This window comes from Nomascus leucogenys, chromosome 14 (assembly GCF_006542625.1).
Source record: "Nomascus leucogenys isolate Asia chromosome 14, Asia_NLE_v1, whole genome shotgun sequence".
Lineage (NCBI taxonomy): Eukaryota > Metazoa > Chordata > Mammalia > Primates > Hylobatidae > Nomascus > Nomascus leucogenys.
Window position 1 is genome coordinate 34680643 of NC_044394.1, and position 18431 is coordinate 34699073.

Consider the following 18431-nt stretch of genomic DNA (forward strand, 5'->3'; position numbering starts at 1 on the left):
GCTTCACCAATGGGAGACCGGCGAGGTGCTTGCCTTCTACAGCTCTTGGCCAATACTAACAAAGCAAAAGGGGGCCCGGGTTGTTGGTATAGAACCAATGGGAAACAAGGAAGGAGCACGAGGCGGAGTTGCGAATCCTGTCACCAATTGGAAAGAGGGGGTGGAGCCCGGGCCTTGTCAAGTGTGACCAACCAGCGAGAGGAGCGGACTTTGCGGGGTGGAGCCGTGAAGCCCTCTCCCAATCGCACAAGTGTAGGGGCGGGGCATTCTTTGGGGGGCCCAATGAGGAACGCGGCCGAAGCTGGCCTGTCAAGAGAAGGGGCTGGGGGCGGGGAGATGGTGAGTCGGGGATAAACACTCCGCGGCGGTGGCGGCTGCTGCTCTGCTCCGGGTTCTGTCACTGTGTCGGCGGTGCCCAGCTCACTGGCCCCCTCCCTCTCTTGTCGAGCGTGGTTGCCAGAGAGGCTCCCTCAGCCCTGCTCCGCGGGGTCCACAGCGGGCTCCACAGCGGTCCGGCGGCGGCAGCGAGCCCGTGGGCAGTGGGGGTTGGTCCCGTGGCTCCGGCCCCCGGTGCAGAATGGCGGCGGCGGTTCGGATGAACATCCAGATGCTGCTGGAGGCGGCCGACTATCTGGAGCGGCGGGAGAGAGGTGCACGGGGACGGGGAGGGGTCCACTCGAACCTAGGCCGGGGGTCATGTGGGGCCGGCCTCAGGTCCGGGCGCCCAGCCGCTCCGGGGGTGGTTGGAGGCGGGGAGACCGCGAGCGCTCCCAACGCCTCCGGCTCTCCCCACGCGCGGTCCGAAGGGAGGCCGCCGCTGCCCCAAAGCAATGAATGGGGTGGAGAAGGGGCTGCCGCCCCCCGGGGTCCCGAACGCCGCCCCTTACCCAGCCCTTCACGAGTGGGTGGCCGGGGCCCCCTCTGATAGCCTCCCTGGTTTATCTCACCCGGGCTGGTCCCGGCCGGCCCCCAGGTGGGCCTGGCGCCCCCGTCTCCTGGGCAGAGGAGCAGCGCCTCCCCGTCCCCGGCTCACGGTGCTTGCCCCGCACCTTCGCCTGAGCTGGTCCCACTTAACCCGCACCAACCTGCTGGATGTAGCCAGTGGGGAACCCAGACTGCGTGAGCTTAGCCACTACTGTGTCTTTCTCAACAATGAGCAGCTGGAATCCTCCTTACACCTGCTCCGAACTGACGATATTCACACAATGTTGTTTTTTTTTTAAAATCATTGTTCTCAGAATTCCACCTTACTCCATTTAATTATTTCCACAATATTCTTTTAAAGATAAATAAAGGAAAAAGGAAATACTGTAGAGAGGAGAGAGTATTAAATATTCTGGGTCCATTCATTAACTGGATCCTCCTGTTTTCTAGAAGCTGAACATGGTTATGCCTCCATGTTACCATACAATAACAAGGACAGAGATGCCTTAAAACGGAGGAACAAATCCAAAAAGAATAACAGCAGTAGCAGGTAATTTGGTAAATACTTCTTTCTGTCTTTTAGATTATATTGTAGGTGGCACAAACTGCTGAATGTAAGTTGCCTGTTGTGATTATAACCCTATAAATTTACATTGTGGCCGTCATGATTCAGTAATGTACACATGGACTTAAGCCATTGCAGGAAGCTGTTTCTGTTTGGGTTGAGGGAACTGAAAAGAAAAATAGAAATGTTTTACATTTCTTTGTGAACTTTATTCAAAATTTAATTTTGCTTTTCTTCCCTTTTGGAACAAAAAAATCTGTGGAAGCTTCAAGTGAGATTAGCAACAGTGACAATATTTTCCCTTCAGAAGTTGCAGATTCAGGGCAAGTTTTCTATGAGTCAAAATGCTGGACATTATCCATTTCTTTTACTTTTCATAGTAATGATTTTATAAACACATTAAAGTACCTGACTTGGCGTAAGTGATAGGATCTCATACTAGACATGTAAATTAAATACAGTAGTTTGTTTGATACTCTAATTTGTCACCTCTATTTGTAATGGCAAAGAGGAATGATTGAGGTTAAAACCTACCTCTTTAGTGATAGAGGAATATATAATACCGAAATATTAATATGCTACAACCTTTCCATGTTAGCCTTATAGATTATCTTATACTGTAGTTCTTAAAAGCTGTGAATCTCACCGGAGATTTGGTTCATGGTCAGTTAAATCACATATTAAAGTCCTATGCATAGTTTCTGGTACATATAAATAGTCCATCAATGTTACTGCCCATTTCCCCCCTTCTTTGCCCTTAAAATATAGTTGGCTAGGAAATTTGTTCTATTAGATCCCTTCAACTATACCTTTCCTGCCAGTAAATTAAAAGCATTGACATTTTCGTCACTGGTTTAGAATCCTTATCCCTCACCCTCATGAATAACTCCTTGCAAGTATCTACTTGGATATCCTCTGTGGCTTAATACAGACCAGGGATTTCCCACTTAAACCTAAAAATCACTTGTTCTTGCTGCGTCTTCTGTACTTGGTTCACCTCTTTAGTATCGTTAGTGGAACCACAGGATGTGAGCAGCATTACTTGTGCCATGCCCTTGAATAAAAATGGCACTTGAAGGATCAACCTGGTAATTACCTGGTGGGTTTTGCTTGTCCTCCCACCTTAGCATTACCTGAAGGTGGTAGCCAGTAGTTTTGTGCATGGGTCTGAAGGCACTTTAAGAAAGATGTTAATACTCACTTGTAATATGCAATGGTATAAAAACAAGCTGTGTTGCATTTTGTTACGGTATTTTTTAAAATTTTGTTTAGAAGAATTTTGAGGCCTTTCAGTTAATTTTTCTGGAAAAGCATCATCCATTTTTGCTTTTATTATTGTCCACTAATGATTTGAGAGGAATTGTCCAAGTTACTTATTGAGGCTTAATACCTTAACACTTTATTTTTTTCCTTAGTTTCACAGGAAGGTTGTAGGGGATGTTTACTAGTGGGGATAAGAAAATGAGATGTTGAAGTGGCTTGGTCCCAAAAGATGATTAGGAAAGAAAAATAATAGTAGTTAAGAATCTTAAGCCAAGAAATGGATTCTTTCTAGTATCTTCTCTTTAATAATCAGTACTATGCCAAAAAAAAAAAAAGGCTACAAATCCTTCTGTTAATGGGTTGGTTTGTTTTCCATGGTTAGAGACAGGGGATTATCACAGTTGTCCATATACCTGACTGATAGTGAGTTAGTGTAATATATTCAATGGTGTAAGGATTTCTGAGAGACCATGATTAAACCTAGAGGTAGCACCAGCCAAACGTGTGAGGCAAGAGCAGGTAGTTTTCTTTCAGTGTGATCATTTCCTTCATGACTCATTTGGAATAGCTCCTTTTCTGAGGAACAAGCAATCATAACCGAGAAAGCAGCTTGACCCCATGATTTGAATCGGCTTTATATCCTCAGCCATGTATGGTCAGAATTTTGAACTGAGGTAAAGGATAGGGAGAGATTACTGCTGGTTTACATAACCCTTGGATAACAGTTTATTCTTGTTCATACAGGTTGAAATGCTATGCTTTTTGCTTGTAGAGTCTGGGGAAGTACTTTTCCTTGGACAATAAAAGATAAGATTTTGCCACATAGGAAACTTCTTGGGAACTGAAACTGCAGATCTTATTCACGTTTCTCTAGTTGCTTATTAAAACAACAAAAATGAAAATGAAATTGTGAATATCAATTGTTTTTTGAAATTATCCATAGAACTGCTGGAATATGGGAAGATGGAAGTTTCTTTCCTACTGATTTTTGAAGTCAATTACTAACTATTTAGAATTGAAATCTAGAACTTTTTAAAAGTGTGTTTTGTTCAATGAGTAAAGCAAGCTTTGGCATTCATGTGAAAGAGGAAGTTCAGGACTTGCCACCCAGTTGTTTTATAAGACAGTGGCTAGAGTGACCTGACATGAGGAGTGTTTTTGAAGCCAAGGATTTTTCCTGGTTATCTCAGATATGCCATAATTTGGCTTAGTTTTTTTTATTAGAGTGTATTTTTAAATGGTGAAATTTGACCTTTATCAGTGATTCCAGAGTTATCCATTGTTTTCCGTAATCACATGGAAAATAGTTTTGACACAAGGTATCAGTGTGTTCTTACAATGCTTTAATTAAAAACGTAAATGTTTACCCATCAATGGAGGTGGCTGGCAGTCTCAGAACTGATCATTTTTGAAAGGGCTGCTTTTTATTAATAACTCAGTAAACTAGATACACTTCAGTAATGCTCTAGCCGTTAGGTATAAGTTCCCCTTTAAAAAGCACCATGTGTTTAACACTCAAGTAATCAAATAAAATCTGTAGTTTTAAAAATTTTGTTCAAATTTTGGAAGAAGTTGTGCCTCCTATGGAGTTTTTTAAAAGTTTATTTTGGGGATTCAGAATTTTGTGTAAGTATATAACTCTATTTATTAGTTTATCTATATATTTTCAAAGAATCCAGAAATATTTGGTAAGAATTTCCTGTGTGCTGTTATTTTCTACTCTCTTCTCAACCTATTCACTTTCCTCTCCTCCACCTACAAGGGATGGTCCTTGTCTACAGTTAAAGAGGGTAATCTCAACCAACTCTTGGCATATACTTTCATCCATTTTATTTAATTTATTTATTTATTTTTAGACAGTCTCACTCTGTTGCCTAAGCTAGAATGCAGTGGTACCATCTCGGCCTACTACAACCTCTACCTCCTGTGTTCAAGTGATTCTCCGGCCTCAGCCTCCCGAGTAGCTGAGATTACAGGCGTGCGTGACCATGCCTGGCTAATTTTTGTATTTTTAGTAAAGACAGGTTTTCGCCAGGTTAGCCAGGCTGGTCTTGAACTCCTGACCTCAAATGATCCACCCACCTCAGCCTCCCAAAGTGCTGGGATCCCACTGTGCCCATCTACTTTCATCCATTTAAAAAAATCTGTCAGGGTTTGAACTTACTAGTCCCGGTTAAAGTTAAAATGCCACGTGCTTTAGAGCCAAAGGTTTGCAGTGTATGCCAGATTCTTGTTAACTATAGTATCCTGTTGGCCACTGAAGGCAATAAACCTTCAGAACAATGTGACTGGAGAATGCTCAGGGATAACCAAGTGAATCGATGTAAAGCTTTTATTTCTTTTTAACTGAGATGGGCTCTTGCTGTGTTGCCCACACTGGTCTCCAACTCCTGAGCTCAAGCAATTCTCCTGCCTTAGCCTCCCAAAGTGCTGAGATTGCAGGTCTGAGCCACCATACCTGACAATTTTAAAGTTTTGTTTTGTCTTTTTTGTTTTGTTTTGTTTTTGAGATGGAGTCTCCCTCTGTTGCTAGGCTGGAGTGCAGTGGCACGATCTCAGCTCACTACAACCTCCGACTCCCTCATTCAAGCGAGTAGCTGGGATTACAGGCACGCGCCACCACGCCCAGCTAATTTTTGTATTTTGGTAGAGACAGGGTTTCACCATGTTGGCCAGGATGGTCTCAATTTTCTGACCCATGATCTGCCTGCCTTGGCCTCCCAAAGTGTTGGGATTACAGGTGTGAGCCACTGCACCTGGCCTAAAACTTTTAAATTAACCAATTTTGGCTTGGTTTGAATACATGAGGTCCATGTATTGTTTACCTAGAAAACAAATATTCTAAACTTAAAATACTGTCATTTTCTCATTTATTTTTTCTTCGTGAATAAAAATTGCTTCCCAAGATCCCTGTGAAAGAGAAGTTTAATGCTAGGTTGGAAATTTCTCATTTCAAGACAACGTCCTCACTTCCACTGCCATCCCCCCACATTCACTGTCCTTACCGCCATTCTCTGATGAGTGAACTTGGTGGTGGTGCCCCTGATGTAAATGAGTGGCTGAGCACTCTTGAGGTGGTATTCCTCCATGATTGCTGTGAGAATTTATCTCCTAAGCCCAGTAAGGTGCTGATTATGGCCCCACAGAATTCATGAGCTGAACCAGGGAGTAAACTCCTGAGCTGCTTAAATTCTAGAGAATTTTCATAAGAAAGGTCACGATTCAGCTCCTTTATAATGCTGGTAACTTCTTCCAAATTTATAACTGGTTAGGAAGGGGTTGTGTGAGGAGGACACTAAAGGGGCCGCATTGACTTCTTATGACTTTATGGTAACTTGTCCATAAAGTCTTAGGCCAGAGCTTGTCTTTAAGGTCAGCCATAAATACACTAATCATATGGTTTCATATCCATCACACCTTTCATCCAAGGCTGTCTAATCAGTTTTACAGCTGTTACCTCATTGGTCCATACTTGTTCAGTAAATAATTGGTAATTATTTTTATTCTCATTTTATAGACAGGTTAACCAGTAACAGGATAGTAAAGAATTTTATTCATTCCACAGTATATCAGTGGCAAAGCTGGACTTCACATTTCTCTAACTTCTGCTTTAACCAACTTATCATCTTTATATTGAGCTGAACTTTGGAAACCCCTTCCTAAAATCATTTGGTTGCTATTTAACAGTAGCATCTTGTACATGATAGTTACTTCAAGGAGTCAGAAGATTGGGGAAGGGGGTTATTTTACTATTTAAAACAATATAGTCAAGCAACTTTACACAAAATTTTGGTGTATGCTACCCCTAGGGAAAACTGCAGGGGTGGGGTAGGGGTGGTACCTCCGCTTTTCTACCCTTAGCCTACAGAAAGCTTTGTCATATTATATAACGCAAATTCACATTGCATCGTGCAGCTGTTTTTGTATAAATAGACCCCTTTTATTTCTTGTCTTAAAATGGATTATTTTTCCACTAGAGAAGGCATGCGTCTTGGTTTGTCGCTTTACCTTGAACTCTATTTTAGGATTTACATTTATCTAACTCTTCAAATGGACTAATTTTTTTAGTAGAGCCCAGTTAATTTTTCTCCCTTTCTACATCTCTCCTATCAACTTCAGAGAGAAAGAAGTTAAAAGAATTGAGTTGGTGTTGAAGTAGTTCTTTAGGACAAAAATATCTTATTCTTCTCTTATTGTTCCCTCTTTCAGATCAACTCACAATGAAATGGAGAAGAATAGGTGAGTTGGGGATTTGGGAGGTGGAATGCGGGGAGCTTTGTTGCATTCTCTGTTCATTAAGTTCAAACTTGGTTGCTCTTTTTGACTATTCCCACTAGTAGCACCTGATTTCAGAATTCACCCAGCGCCCTCTAAGCAGCATTGCTCATAAATTACTTAGGTAGATGTAGAGCTTGCCAGTTAAAAGACCACACCCCTAACCCTCACCCCCACCAGCCCATTCCTGAAGGCCTTTGAATGACTATTCCACAGACCAAAGCATTTTAGTCAGAGGCAACATTTCCACAAATAGTGTTTTTAAAAAATTACATGCTACTGAATATAATTGGCAGTGTTATCTAAAATACGTATAGACAGATATATATACACAAACATAATATACATGTATGTATATATTAACACGTGTATTAACATGTGTATGTATGTGTATTTGCAGTTTACTTGTGAGTGAAGGGTCTCAAAATTCAGGCAAATGTGTGCATGACAGAAATTGGAGATGGTGCCTAACTAGAGGAGGCCTGCCACCCTCACTGGGCTCCATCTTGCCGCAGCCTGAGTGGAATCTCTCTCACCTGGATTGCCTCTTGCTGCTTACTTAAATCTTTATTTTCCAAATCAAGTTACCCCTCCTTCAGTGAGGCAGCCAAGTGGTTCTCAACTCTGGTTGCACATTAGAATCACTTGCAAAGCTTTCTGTGTATTTTTGAACATATTTTTATATTAAGCACATTATACACATACACTTGTATATTTTTCTGGTGAGGGTAAAGAACAAAGGTTTATTTCTGCTGATTCTATAAAATAACTTTTTATTATAGAAAATTTCAAATCTGGCCAGGTACAGTGGCTCACACCTGTGATCCCAGCACTTTGGGAGGCCAGCCTAGCCAACATGGCAAAACCCTGTTTCAATGAATAATACAAAAATTAGCCACGTGTGGTGGCACATGCCTGTAATCCCAGCTACTTGGGAGGCTGAGGCAGGAGAATCGCTTGAACCCTAGAGGCAGAGGTTGCAGTGAACCGAGATCCCGCCACTGCACTCCGGCCTGGGCAACAGAGTGAGACTCCGTCTCAAAAAAATAAATAAATAAAAAGTAGAGTGACTAATGTAATCAACTCCTATGTATCCATTACCTGGCTTCAGTAATTATCAACATTTTGTCAGTCTTCTGTAAGCAAAACCACCTCTTCCCATGAAGTATTTTAAAGCAAATTTTCTTGTATCTCTAGTAAACACCAAAAAAAAAAAAAAAACCACATAACTCCCGAAACAACAACAACAAAAAAAACTGCTTGCTTTTACCATACTGAAAAAAAATTAATGATAACTTTTTGTGGAGCTTTTAAAAGCCAACAGACAAACAAAATTAATGCCCAAACGTTACCCTTAGCAATTCTGATTTAATTGGTTTGGGTTGAGGCTGTGCACTCATGTGTTTCAAAGGCTCCCCAGGTGATTCTCATGTGCAGCCATGATGGAGAACCATTGAACTAGCCTCATTCTGGTCTCTGAGCTCCCATCAATTTGAAATGCGGGCTACCCATCCAAATTGAGTGCTTTCTCAGTGCCCTGCATGAACAAGAAAAGGATGTGCAATGATGGCTCTGTAAAGACATGTGGTTATTTCCTGCCGACCCTCTTTGAAAAAGGAGCCTGACTCTGAAAGTCAGGATCTGAATGATATTTATGTTTAATCAGTGAAAGGGCAGAGCAAATTCCCAAGCAGGTAGAATCCGGGAAGAGGGCGGTTAGCTTTACTCCACTATGGAATTTCGTGTGTGTGTGTGTGTGTGTGATGGTGAGTGTGCCTCACTGCACATATGCTTCTGCTCATCCCTTCATCTTCCCTTTTAATTGTTCTATGATTGTGACTGACCATGTTTTAAGCTGGAGCTTCCTTTATGCTTTAGCTATTTACATATCATGAACTAGAAACTCAAAAGTATCTCTTCTTAAAGGGGAAAGGTAGTCAGTTATGGCTTCTCTTTCTCATCTTTAGATTTTCTCTTCAGATTCTCTCCCTTCTTCCTGCCTTTGCAGTGATTTGGGTAAACCAGGACTATTTCTTCTGAAAAGTCTTCTAGTTCTTCACCCCTCTAATACTTTAGTTTGGTATTTATTTGTATTATTAAAATTTGATCCCTTCACATAAAGACTTACTAAAACTTTGTGACTTTTGCCTCTGCAGGAATGCCACAGAATGTCAATTGTATTATTAATTTTAGCATCTCAGGGATGTTTATTTTCTGTCTATGGTGGCCCCAGAACTTGTGCGTGTTACTGGGTATTAAATGCATTCATAGTAGGGTATTAGATCAGCAAGGTCCCCATCCCAGATAAATGTGCAGTTGTCCAATGGGAAAGATGCAGAGACAGTTTCAGTTAATATACTAAGTGCGAAGATTGAGATGTGCAGAAGAAGCTAGAGGTAAAAATTCTGGAAAACTGGACATGAAGTCACCACTAGGCAAGCTGCCTATAATTGAGCTTGCTTCCATATGACCAGTCAACTTTTGCTTGTTGAAGGGTTAGTTACCTAGTTTCCTTCTTTTCTTTTTTGGAATTTGGTCTTTTAAGGTCTTGATAAACTTTCTAGTCTAGAACATGTGAACAGAAGAGAAGGAAAATCAGGACTTAGTTTACTTAATTTAAGCAAGCATTGGTTGCTGCAGTTCAGGGGAGGTTAAAGTTGCTGGGCTCCTCTCTCTTATTAGTGTGGATGCTTAAGAACTTCAGGGTTTGGAGGTCAGTTGAACAGCTGTTTTTGTACTCTCCCTGGTTTTAGTAGCTGAGTTCTATAAAAGAATACCACTCTGGTAAATGCTAATACACTTTAGCCATTTTTTACCTGATAACATTGCATAAAAAGATTATCATGGCTTTCATTGCTTCTCGGCCTTTTGGCTAAAATCAAGTGTGAAAAGATTGCCATGGCTCTCAAAAAAAAAAAAAAAAAAAAGAAAAAAGAAGACGAAGAAGAAAAGGCAACTTAGCAAAAGAACTTCTAACAATGGGATTTTCCCTTTTCTTGATATTGCAGAGTTGATTATACTTGGGTTAGTTTTCTTGAACGGAAACCTTTTCTATGGCACTTTAGAGATTCTAAATAGTTAGTGTTACTCTATGTTATCAGGACTCCACTGTAAGGATATTATACCCAACACCAACACTTTGAAATATCTTTGCATTGGTGGGACAATAAAAGAAAAGACTTCTAGAATGGTGGTGGTAGTATTTTCTACTCAACAGAATAGGTGTTGAGCATCTAAGATGCCGTGTAGTAGGTGCTGGGACTACAGAGTCCAGTAAAGGCTACACACTGCTGTGGAGGAGCTCAGATTAATATCACTCTGCAGGGGGTTTGTCAGTCAGCACATGGCCTGTGTTTCTCTGCATTTTAACTAATTTTCTGGGTCTGATCTCCTAAGAAAACACCCTTGGGAGGGTGCGGGGTGTGTGTATGTGGTTTTTCTTTTCTTTTTTTAAACTAATCTTGCAGAAAATTTTGAGAAATATAGAAAATAATACTAAAAATTTAAATTGTCCATAGTTCTAGCACTCAGAGAAAACCAATGGAACTTGGAAATATATCTTTCCAATTGTTTTGGAAAAGAACTGAAAATATAGTTTTGTGTAGAAAGTTAGAAAATTCAGAAAAGCACAAAGAATATAAAAACCACCTGTAATAGGCCTCTCAGAGGTGACACCTGCTAACATTTGTTCTATATCCATCTAGACTTTTGTGTGTACTTTTTTTTAACCAACATGGGATCGTATAGTAATAATTTGTAGCATCTTTTCCAGTCATAAACATTTTCCAGTCATTAAATCTCCTTTTCCAACATTAATGTTCAATATTATATTATATGAATACGTTAAACCTCATATAATCAGTCCCCTAGTTTAGATTCTTCCCAGAACCTAAACAATGCTTTCTTAAACCACCTGTAGAAAAATCTCTGTCCAACGTCATAATTATTTCCTTAGGATAAATGTATAGCTATGGAATTGGTGGTGAACACATTTTTAGGATTGCTGGATTGTCCACCAGGCAGGTTACAGGTAGTATTTTCCCTACACTTCACAAGTTGATGTTATAACTTAAAACCTTTATGAGTTTGATAAGTAAAAAATAAAAAAAAATACAGGCAACTTGTTTTAATTTGCATTTCTCATACTACTAGCATAGTTGAACAATTTTTATGTCTTTGACTCTGTGTGTCTCTTCGTGTGAATTGTCTATTAAATAGCCTTTGCCCAATTTTCTACTAAAGAATTTATCTTTTTATTTTAAAAAGTTTCCATAATATAAAGGACATATATGAAAGATATTGACACTTTTTCTATCACATAACTGTCCAGTTTATCATTTAGCTTTACAGAATCAGTCCTCCCTCACTGATTCGAGTTGCTGCCTTTGGTGTACACTTAATTTTGGTTTATGGCTAAGTCTCTTTCTAGACTTATTCTTCCAGTCCATTGATCCATCTCTTCTTCCTATGCCAATATATACCCTTTCATTCTCCTTTTTTTTTTCCATGCTCTTATCTATTTTCACCAGTTATTTTTCCTGAAAAAAATTTTAATCTGTGAATTTCCCAACCCCTGAATTCTTTTGGGAGTTTAAAAATTGACATTGCATAATTCCAATATAAATTAACCTTTAAAAGTTCATGCTTGGCCGGGCGCGGTGGCTCACGCTTGTAATCCCAGCACTTTGGGAGGCCGAGGCTGGTGGATCACGAGGTCAGGAGATCGAGACCACGGTGAAACCCCATCTCTACTAAAAATACAAAAAATTGGCCGGGCGTGGTGGTGGGCGCCTGTAGTCCCAGCTACTTGGAGAGGCTGAGGCAGGAGAATGGCGTGAACCCGGGAGGTGGAGCTTGCAGTGAGCCAAGATCGTGCCACCGCACTCCAGCCTGGGTGAGAGAGCGAGACTCCGTCTCAAAAAAAAAAAAAAAAAAAAAAGTTCATGCTTATATATTAGATCTTTTCATCCAGGATTTGGTGTGTGCCTTAATTTATTCAGATCTCTCTTCTGTCTCTAGCAAAGTTTTGTAGTGAAGTTTTCCACACAGGTCTTATACATGTCCTGTAAAAGGTATTCCTGGATTTATATATTTTTAGATTGCTATTGGTTTCCCATTTTAGTTAACTAATTGATTATTGTTGGAATATAAACATATTTGAATCTTTTGTTGTTACATACCCTTTATTGATGATAATTCTGCTATTTCTCTTAACTGAGAATTCCTCCAATTTAAAATAAAGCCTTTCAATGAACCCCTCAGCAAATGGAGACTGAGCAAACACATGTAAGCTACAGCCAATAGGTCAGGAGCCAGGTGGTAGAATAGACTCTTTTTTCAAAAGATGGCTCTGGCATCTCCTTTAATAGTAGACATCCATTTTTCTGGAATGGTACATATGCAGCTCTTGCTAGAATTAGGTGCCTGGTCTAGAGCTACTACCTCTGCCAGAGTCTTCTGACCCTGTGACAAAAGATTTCCATGTGTGCTCCATGGGGAAGACTCCGCAGCCCAATCTAAGCTGTTATTTCCATTTGGTCAAACAGTATTTCAGTGGCATCTGGCCTGGCATGAGAAATCAATTCAGTCAGGTCTCTTCTGAAAGAATATTCTAATTGATTACAGGTCCCTATAGTTGTTCCTTTTGGGTTTTGATTTTTCAAATGACCAAGTCCCTTATATGGAAAGGGCTGGGGCCTGACTTCTGCGCTGGTCCTGAGTTGTGGTATGCATTGCATCACTCTTATTGTTTCTGAACTTTCTTGACCACATTCAGATTTCACTCTGGGATGTTGTAACAAGTCCATGTTTGTTGCAACACTGGGTAAGGTTATTACGAAGGAGAGACACAGCGATCAGTGTATAAATCCAATCTATATTGATGGTCTGGAGAAGAACTCACATTTGTACCACAAGAATCATCTTCCTTGTACTATAACCCTTGAGTAGATGACACCTGCCTTTGGCAAGACTTGGAGGAGAGACACATGCTGGTCATTTGACCAATTTCCAGTCTCCTACCTGAAACCCTGGGGCTATTCCCTTACTTTTTGTCATAGGCATTAATAGTCAAATAGTGGGATAGAGCCAACAGGTATGATTATAATATATATGTTGTATTTGAAAATTAGGCTCTGAAAAGGAAATATTAATGCAGTGTACTTATATATTTCATACTTTAATAATGAAGTGATCTTATCTCTCCAAAATGTAGCCACTGTGAACTGCTATTTATGTATTATTCACTGAGTATATTACTATCTTTGTATTTTCTACAAAGATTTATCAGCACAATTGTGAGAAATATTCAAAACCTTTTAGGATTCCAATTAAGTTGGTAATAATGATGCGCTTGGCAATTGTTTAGAAAGGGATCATTTTAGAAAAAGGAGGAAAGTATTTTTTCCCTCTTCAAAGCATGACTTGTAGTCTTCACCTGGATTTTTTTTTCTGTTTAACCCAGTAGGGCTTTGTTCTCAATGCAGAATCTCTTGTGACCCTTGACATTTTAAGGGATTAATTTTACAAGTCCCATTATTTAAACTTGTTCCTTCTTACTCTATACTAAATACCTGCTTTTCCTTATTACACAGCTCATACATACCCATATCTAAAATTATTTTTGTTCAACCTCCAATTATCTTATAGGATTTAAGATGCTATTTAATTGGGCAAGTCTGTGCCCACACCAAGATAGGTGATAAAATGGTGAAACCTCAGAGTTAAACAGGCTACCCTGTTGAGGGTGATCTATTTGGAAAGGAAAAGAAGGTTATGATAGGCTGTGAAAACTTGGAAAGAAGTTAAGTCAGATGGGATGTTTGAGGGTGAGGGAAAAGAAAGAACGTGTTTGGTAAGAGCAAAGGGGAGCCCATTCTATAACTTTAGGTGAGAGCTGGTATCTATCAGTGTTTGAATATAGCTCCTACAAATCATTCTGCAATAATTCATCTACATGTTTGAGCACTCCAACTAAATTTTAATTACCTCAAAGGTAGGGACTTGATCTTACTCAATATTGTATCTCAAGACTTGCTGGGGGCGCTGGCTCACACCTGTAATCGCAGCACTTTAGGAGGCCGAGGTGGGAGGATCAGTTGAGCCCAGGAATTCAAGACCAGCCTGGGCAACATAGTGAGACCCATCTGTACCAAAAAAAAAAAAAAAAAAAAAAAAAACCTGTAGTCCCAGCTACTCAGGAGACTGAGGTGAGAGGATTGATTGAGTCTGTGAAGTTGATGCTACAGTAAACTGTGATGGCACCACTACACTCCAGCCTGGTTGACAATGCAGAAAAAAAAGAAAGAAAATATAGCCTGGGACCTAAGAAAGCAGCAGAACATAACACAATAGTTCTCTCTTTTTTTTTTTTTTGAGATGGAGTCCTGCTCTGTCACCCAGGCTGGAGTACAGTGGCACAATCTCAGCTCACTGCAGCCTCTGCCTCCCAGGTTCAAGCGATTCTTGTGCCTCAACCTCCTGAGTAGCTGGGATTACAGATGTGCGCCACCACACCTGGCTAATTTTTGTATTGTTAGTAGAGATGGGTTTCGCAATGTTGCCTAGGCTGGTCTCGAACTCCTGGCCTCAAGTGATCCACCCTCCTCGGCCTCCCAAAGTGCTGGGATTACAGGCGTGAGCCACTGAGCCCGGCCCAGCCTGTTACACTTTCAATAAAGAGAAGTAATCACAGATAACAGTGCTTCCTTCACACACACACATACCCACACACCCCTCATTTGGTACCACTTCTGGTCTTGATTACATCCAAGTCAGGAAGAACTTTAAGGATAGTATATTAAATGCAGGAGGCACTATCTACAGATAGCACCATCTACCTAATAATCCTACTCTGTTGAATCTATTCCCCAATTTGCAGATCTACTAGCCTGAGAGAGATCCATAGATAGAATCAAGGAAGCATTGTCTGGAGGCAGAAATAAGAAGAGCTACAGTCAGAATTGTCTGAGACACGCAGGTTAGCCCAGGTGCCTTCTATCAGTGCCAAAGCTCTGGTAGGAGCTGGTGCCTCAAACAGCTCAGCACCTTCTTCATTAATAACTTCCTTCACTTGGATATTTACTTTCCATAATTCATGGCTGGCAAGAGTTAAGGAAAACTAACAGCAGAAATACGTGGTATCTGAATATATTTTATATTTAAATCTTTAATCTGTTTGGAATTTATTTTGATGTTAACCTCCTCACTCTCTTGCCATTTTCTGAATAATCCATTCTTTCTCCAAGGATTTACGGTGTTATCTCCTTTATGTGCTAAAGTCCTATCTATTCTTAGGTCTGTTTCTGGGGATTTCTGTCCTATTCACTTGATTTGTCTGCCTATTCCTGTATTAGTACTACACTGTTTTTAATTATTGAAGCTTTATAATACAATTTAATATCTGGTACAGCACATTCCTCCTCATTATTCTTCTTTTTCAAAAATTTTGGCAGTGTCACACACATCTATTCTTCTAGATGAAGTGTAGTCCCAGCGTTAAAAAGAACACTGTTGGGAGTTTTTTTCTTGGAATTGTGTTAAATTTGTAAACAAACTGAGGAACATTGACATTTTTTGTTTGGAGGATTCATATCCAGGAATCTGCTATTTTTTTCATTTACTCAAATTTTCTTGTGTCTTTCAACAAAGTTTTATAGTTTTCTTCCCATAGATCCTTCCCAACCTGTTTTAAATTTGCTCCTCAATATGTTATACTTTCTTCTTGCTATTGCACATGAGATATGTGAAGATCTCTGTGCTTGGACTTCCCAAGTCAATACATATTTGCCTCTATTTTTATTCTCCTTTGGCCATTGCAGTCGAGATCAAGGAGGGAGGCCCAGACTCTTCAGGACACTTGCACCTGCAGCAAGCAGAAGTGAGGCAGCTGCTTCCCTCCCAACCTTGGAATCCTTTCTACCCCTACCTCTCCATGATTTGAATAGGAAATAAAGGAATCTTTTATTTTGCATTCATTGGCTTTATAAAACCCTTGCTAATTTTGTAAATGTAAAGAAATAGTACTTTTAGCATAAGCACTTTCTGTGTTTCCATAGAAAATGGATTAGATTTTCCATTAATTATTTTAATGACAAAAGATGTCCATTTTCTTCAAGAAAGTGTTCAGAAAAATGGATTTTGCCAGATAGCCTCTGTCTGCCTAGTGAGACATTTTTGAGTACCCTATTGATTGTAAAAGGAATATGATAGTGCTATTATTATCTGTGTTTGCTTACAGCAATTCTCCTTCTACAGAGGAAGCTAGGATTGAAAGAATAACTGCTACCATATACAGAGTACTCCCTGTCAGACCCTGACCCAAGGGCTTCCATACCTTGTCTCAGTCAATACCCATGACGGCCCTCCCAGGGAAGCACTTGTCACACTCATTCTACTGATGAGGAAACTGAGGCTACACAGAGTTAAGTAATTTGCTCAAGGTCACACAGGGAGTAAGTGACAGAGCGAGGATCTCAAACATTTACTCTTTTTTTAATATTAACTTCGTTTTTAATTTTCATGGGTATGTAGTAGGTGTGTATATTTATGGGGTACATGAGGTGTTTGATACAGGCATGCAGTGCATAATAATCACATCAAGTAAAATGTGGTGTTCATCCCCTCAAGCATTTATCCTTTGTGTTACAAACCATCCAGTTCTACTCTTCCAGTTATTTAAAAATATACAATTATTTTGACTATAGTTACCCTGTTGTGCTATCAAACACTAGGTGTTATCCATTCTTTCAAGCTCTTTTTTTTTTTTTTTTTTTTTTTTTTTTTTTTTTTTTTTTACCCATTAACCATCCCCACCTCCTGCCCACCCCCACTACCTTTCCCAGCCTCTGGTAACCCTCCTACTCTCTATGTCTGTGAGTTCAATTGTTTTGATTTTTACATCCAACAAATAAGTGAGAATATGCAATGTTTGTCTTTCTGTGCCTGGCTTATTTCACTTAACCCTAATGACTTCCAGTTCCATCCATGTTGTTGCAAATGACAGGATCCCATTCTTTTTCTGGCTGAATAGTACTCCATTATGTATATGTACCACATTTCTCCAGACATTTACTCTTAATGGCTACATTAGTATTTGGTTGCATAGTGACTGAAAGGGAATTTTTTTAAAAAATTAAAAATAAAAATCAACAAAATTTGGGATACTTAAAACTTACTGAAGAGAATCTATAGTCGTATCTAAATTTGTTATTACTAGTTATGGGCCATACTTGATTCAGAGCATGACTTATTATAGTTCAAAGATTGGTTTCTTTATGCCACTGTAGACCAAAGGTATATCAGCCTATTCAGAATAATTAAAGTTATATTTCTGAAGAGTCAGAAGGTGAAGTTTGTTAAAGTCCATGGCCTAGGTACAAAGCAGTGTGGATCAGTGCTAAAGGAAGAGGCAGCTGGGTGCCAGGAAGCTGGGAGGTAGCTCTTGGCAACAGAGGGAAGACCGAAGAAGATGTGATGGGAGGAGAATCAACTTCCCGGGTCAGATTGAGGTGTCGGGTGGCTTCCTGTTAAGGATACATGGCAAAACCCCTGCTAGTTCCCCAAATGGGAGTTTGACCTGGTTTAAAATGGGACAGCAGGGCAGAGGAGCAGTCAGAACTGAGAAAAGAGAACTGAGACGGGTGTTTGTTCTGCTTGTTTTGGATCTGGGAGCTCCGTGGGTACTCAGAGCTGGCAGAGGGATTCTGGATCCCAGGAGTTTGTGTGTCTGTATGTGTGTCTGTGTGTGTGTCAGGGTTGGAGAGCCTTGGTAGGAGCTGTACGTAACAGAGGGGTCTGTTTGCTTTTTTATCTGGTTCGGGGATTGGATTTCACTACTATATGATGGAACTGAGTCTACTTAATATATTTCATTGCTCTCCTGTGGTTGGCCCGGGCACCAGTGTGGGGATTTCTGCAGGCAGTGGCATGTGGGCAGGGGGCAGCCATCAGGCTGCAGCAGTGAGGCGCCGGAGAAGGCCAAGGCAGACACTGCCAAAGACAGAGTTGGCTTTGGGTCTCTGCAAAAATTCAGAAAGAATTCTGGCCCTATTTTTGTAGAACTAGGCCAGAAAACACTGAATGAACAAGTATTAGCCTCAGCTGGAATTAGTCAAATGGCTTATTTCTAGTTTCACAACTAAGAGTGTTCTTTGGAAACCCACATTTGGTTAGTGAAAATTGCACTTTCTGGGCAAGACTCCTATAAGGCTAGAAATGACAATGCATCAAAAGATGACTTTATTATATTTTTATCAGTGGACAAACTTCCTAAAAAAATTCACACACTCATATCTGCGTATAAACCAACATCATAAAAGTACTAATATGACACTGTTCTGAATCATGCAGTCTTTGCAAGTAACAAGCTGGCTGAAAAATATCTAAATATAATTTTAATTTTTGA

The 18431-nt window shown here is 40.2% G+C and overlaps 1 protein-coding gene across 1 annotated transcript in view; it reads left to right on the top strand.

The window, feature by feature from the left end:
- The first annotated feature begins 311 nt into the window (after positions 1-311).
- MXD1 (MAX dimerization protein 1) overlaps positions 312-18431 on the top strand; it is a 28140-nt gene continuing 10020 nt past the window's right edge. Inside the window, exons 1-3 of the mRNA XM_003262510.3 lie at positions 312-650; positions 1375-1474; positions 6962-6991. Of these exons, the coding sequence (XP_003262558.1) occupies positions 578-650; positions 1375-1474; positions 6962-6991 (203 nt within the window). The 5' untranslated portion in view covers positions 312-577. The remainder of the gene's footprint in view (positions 651-1374; positions 1475-6961; positions 6992-18431) is intronic.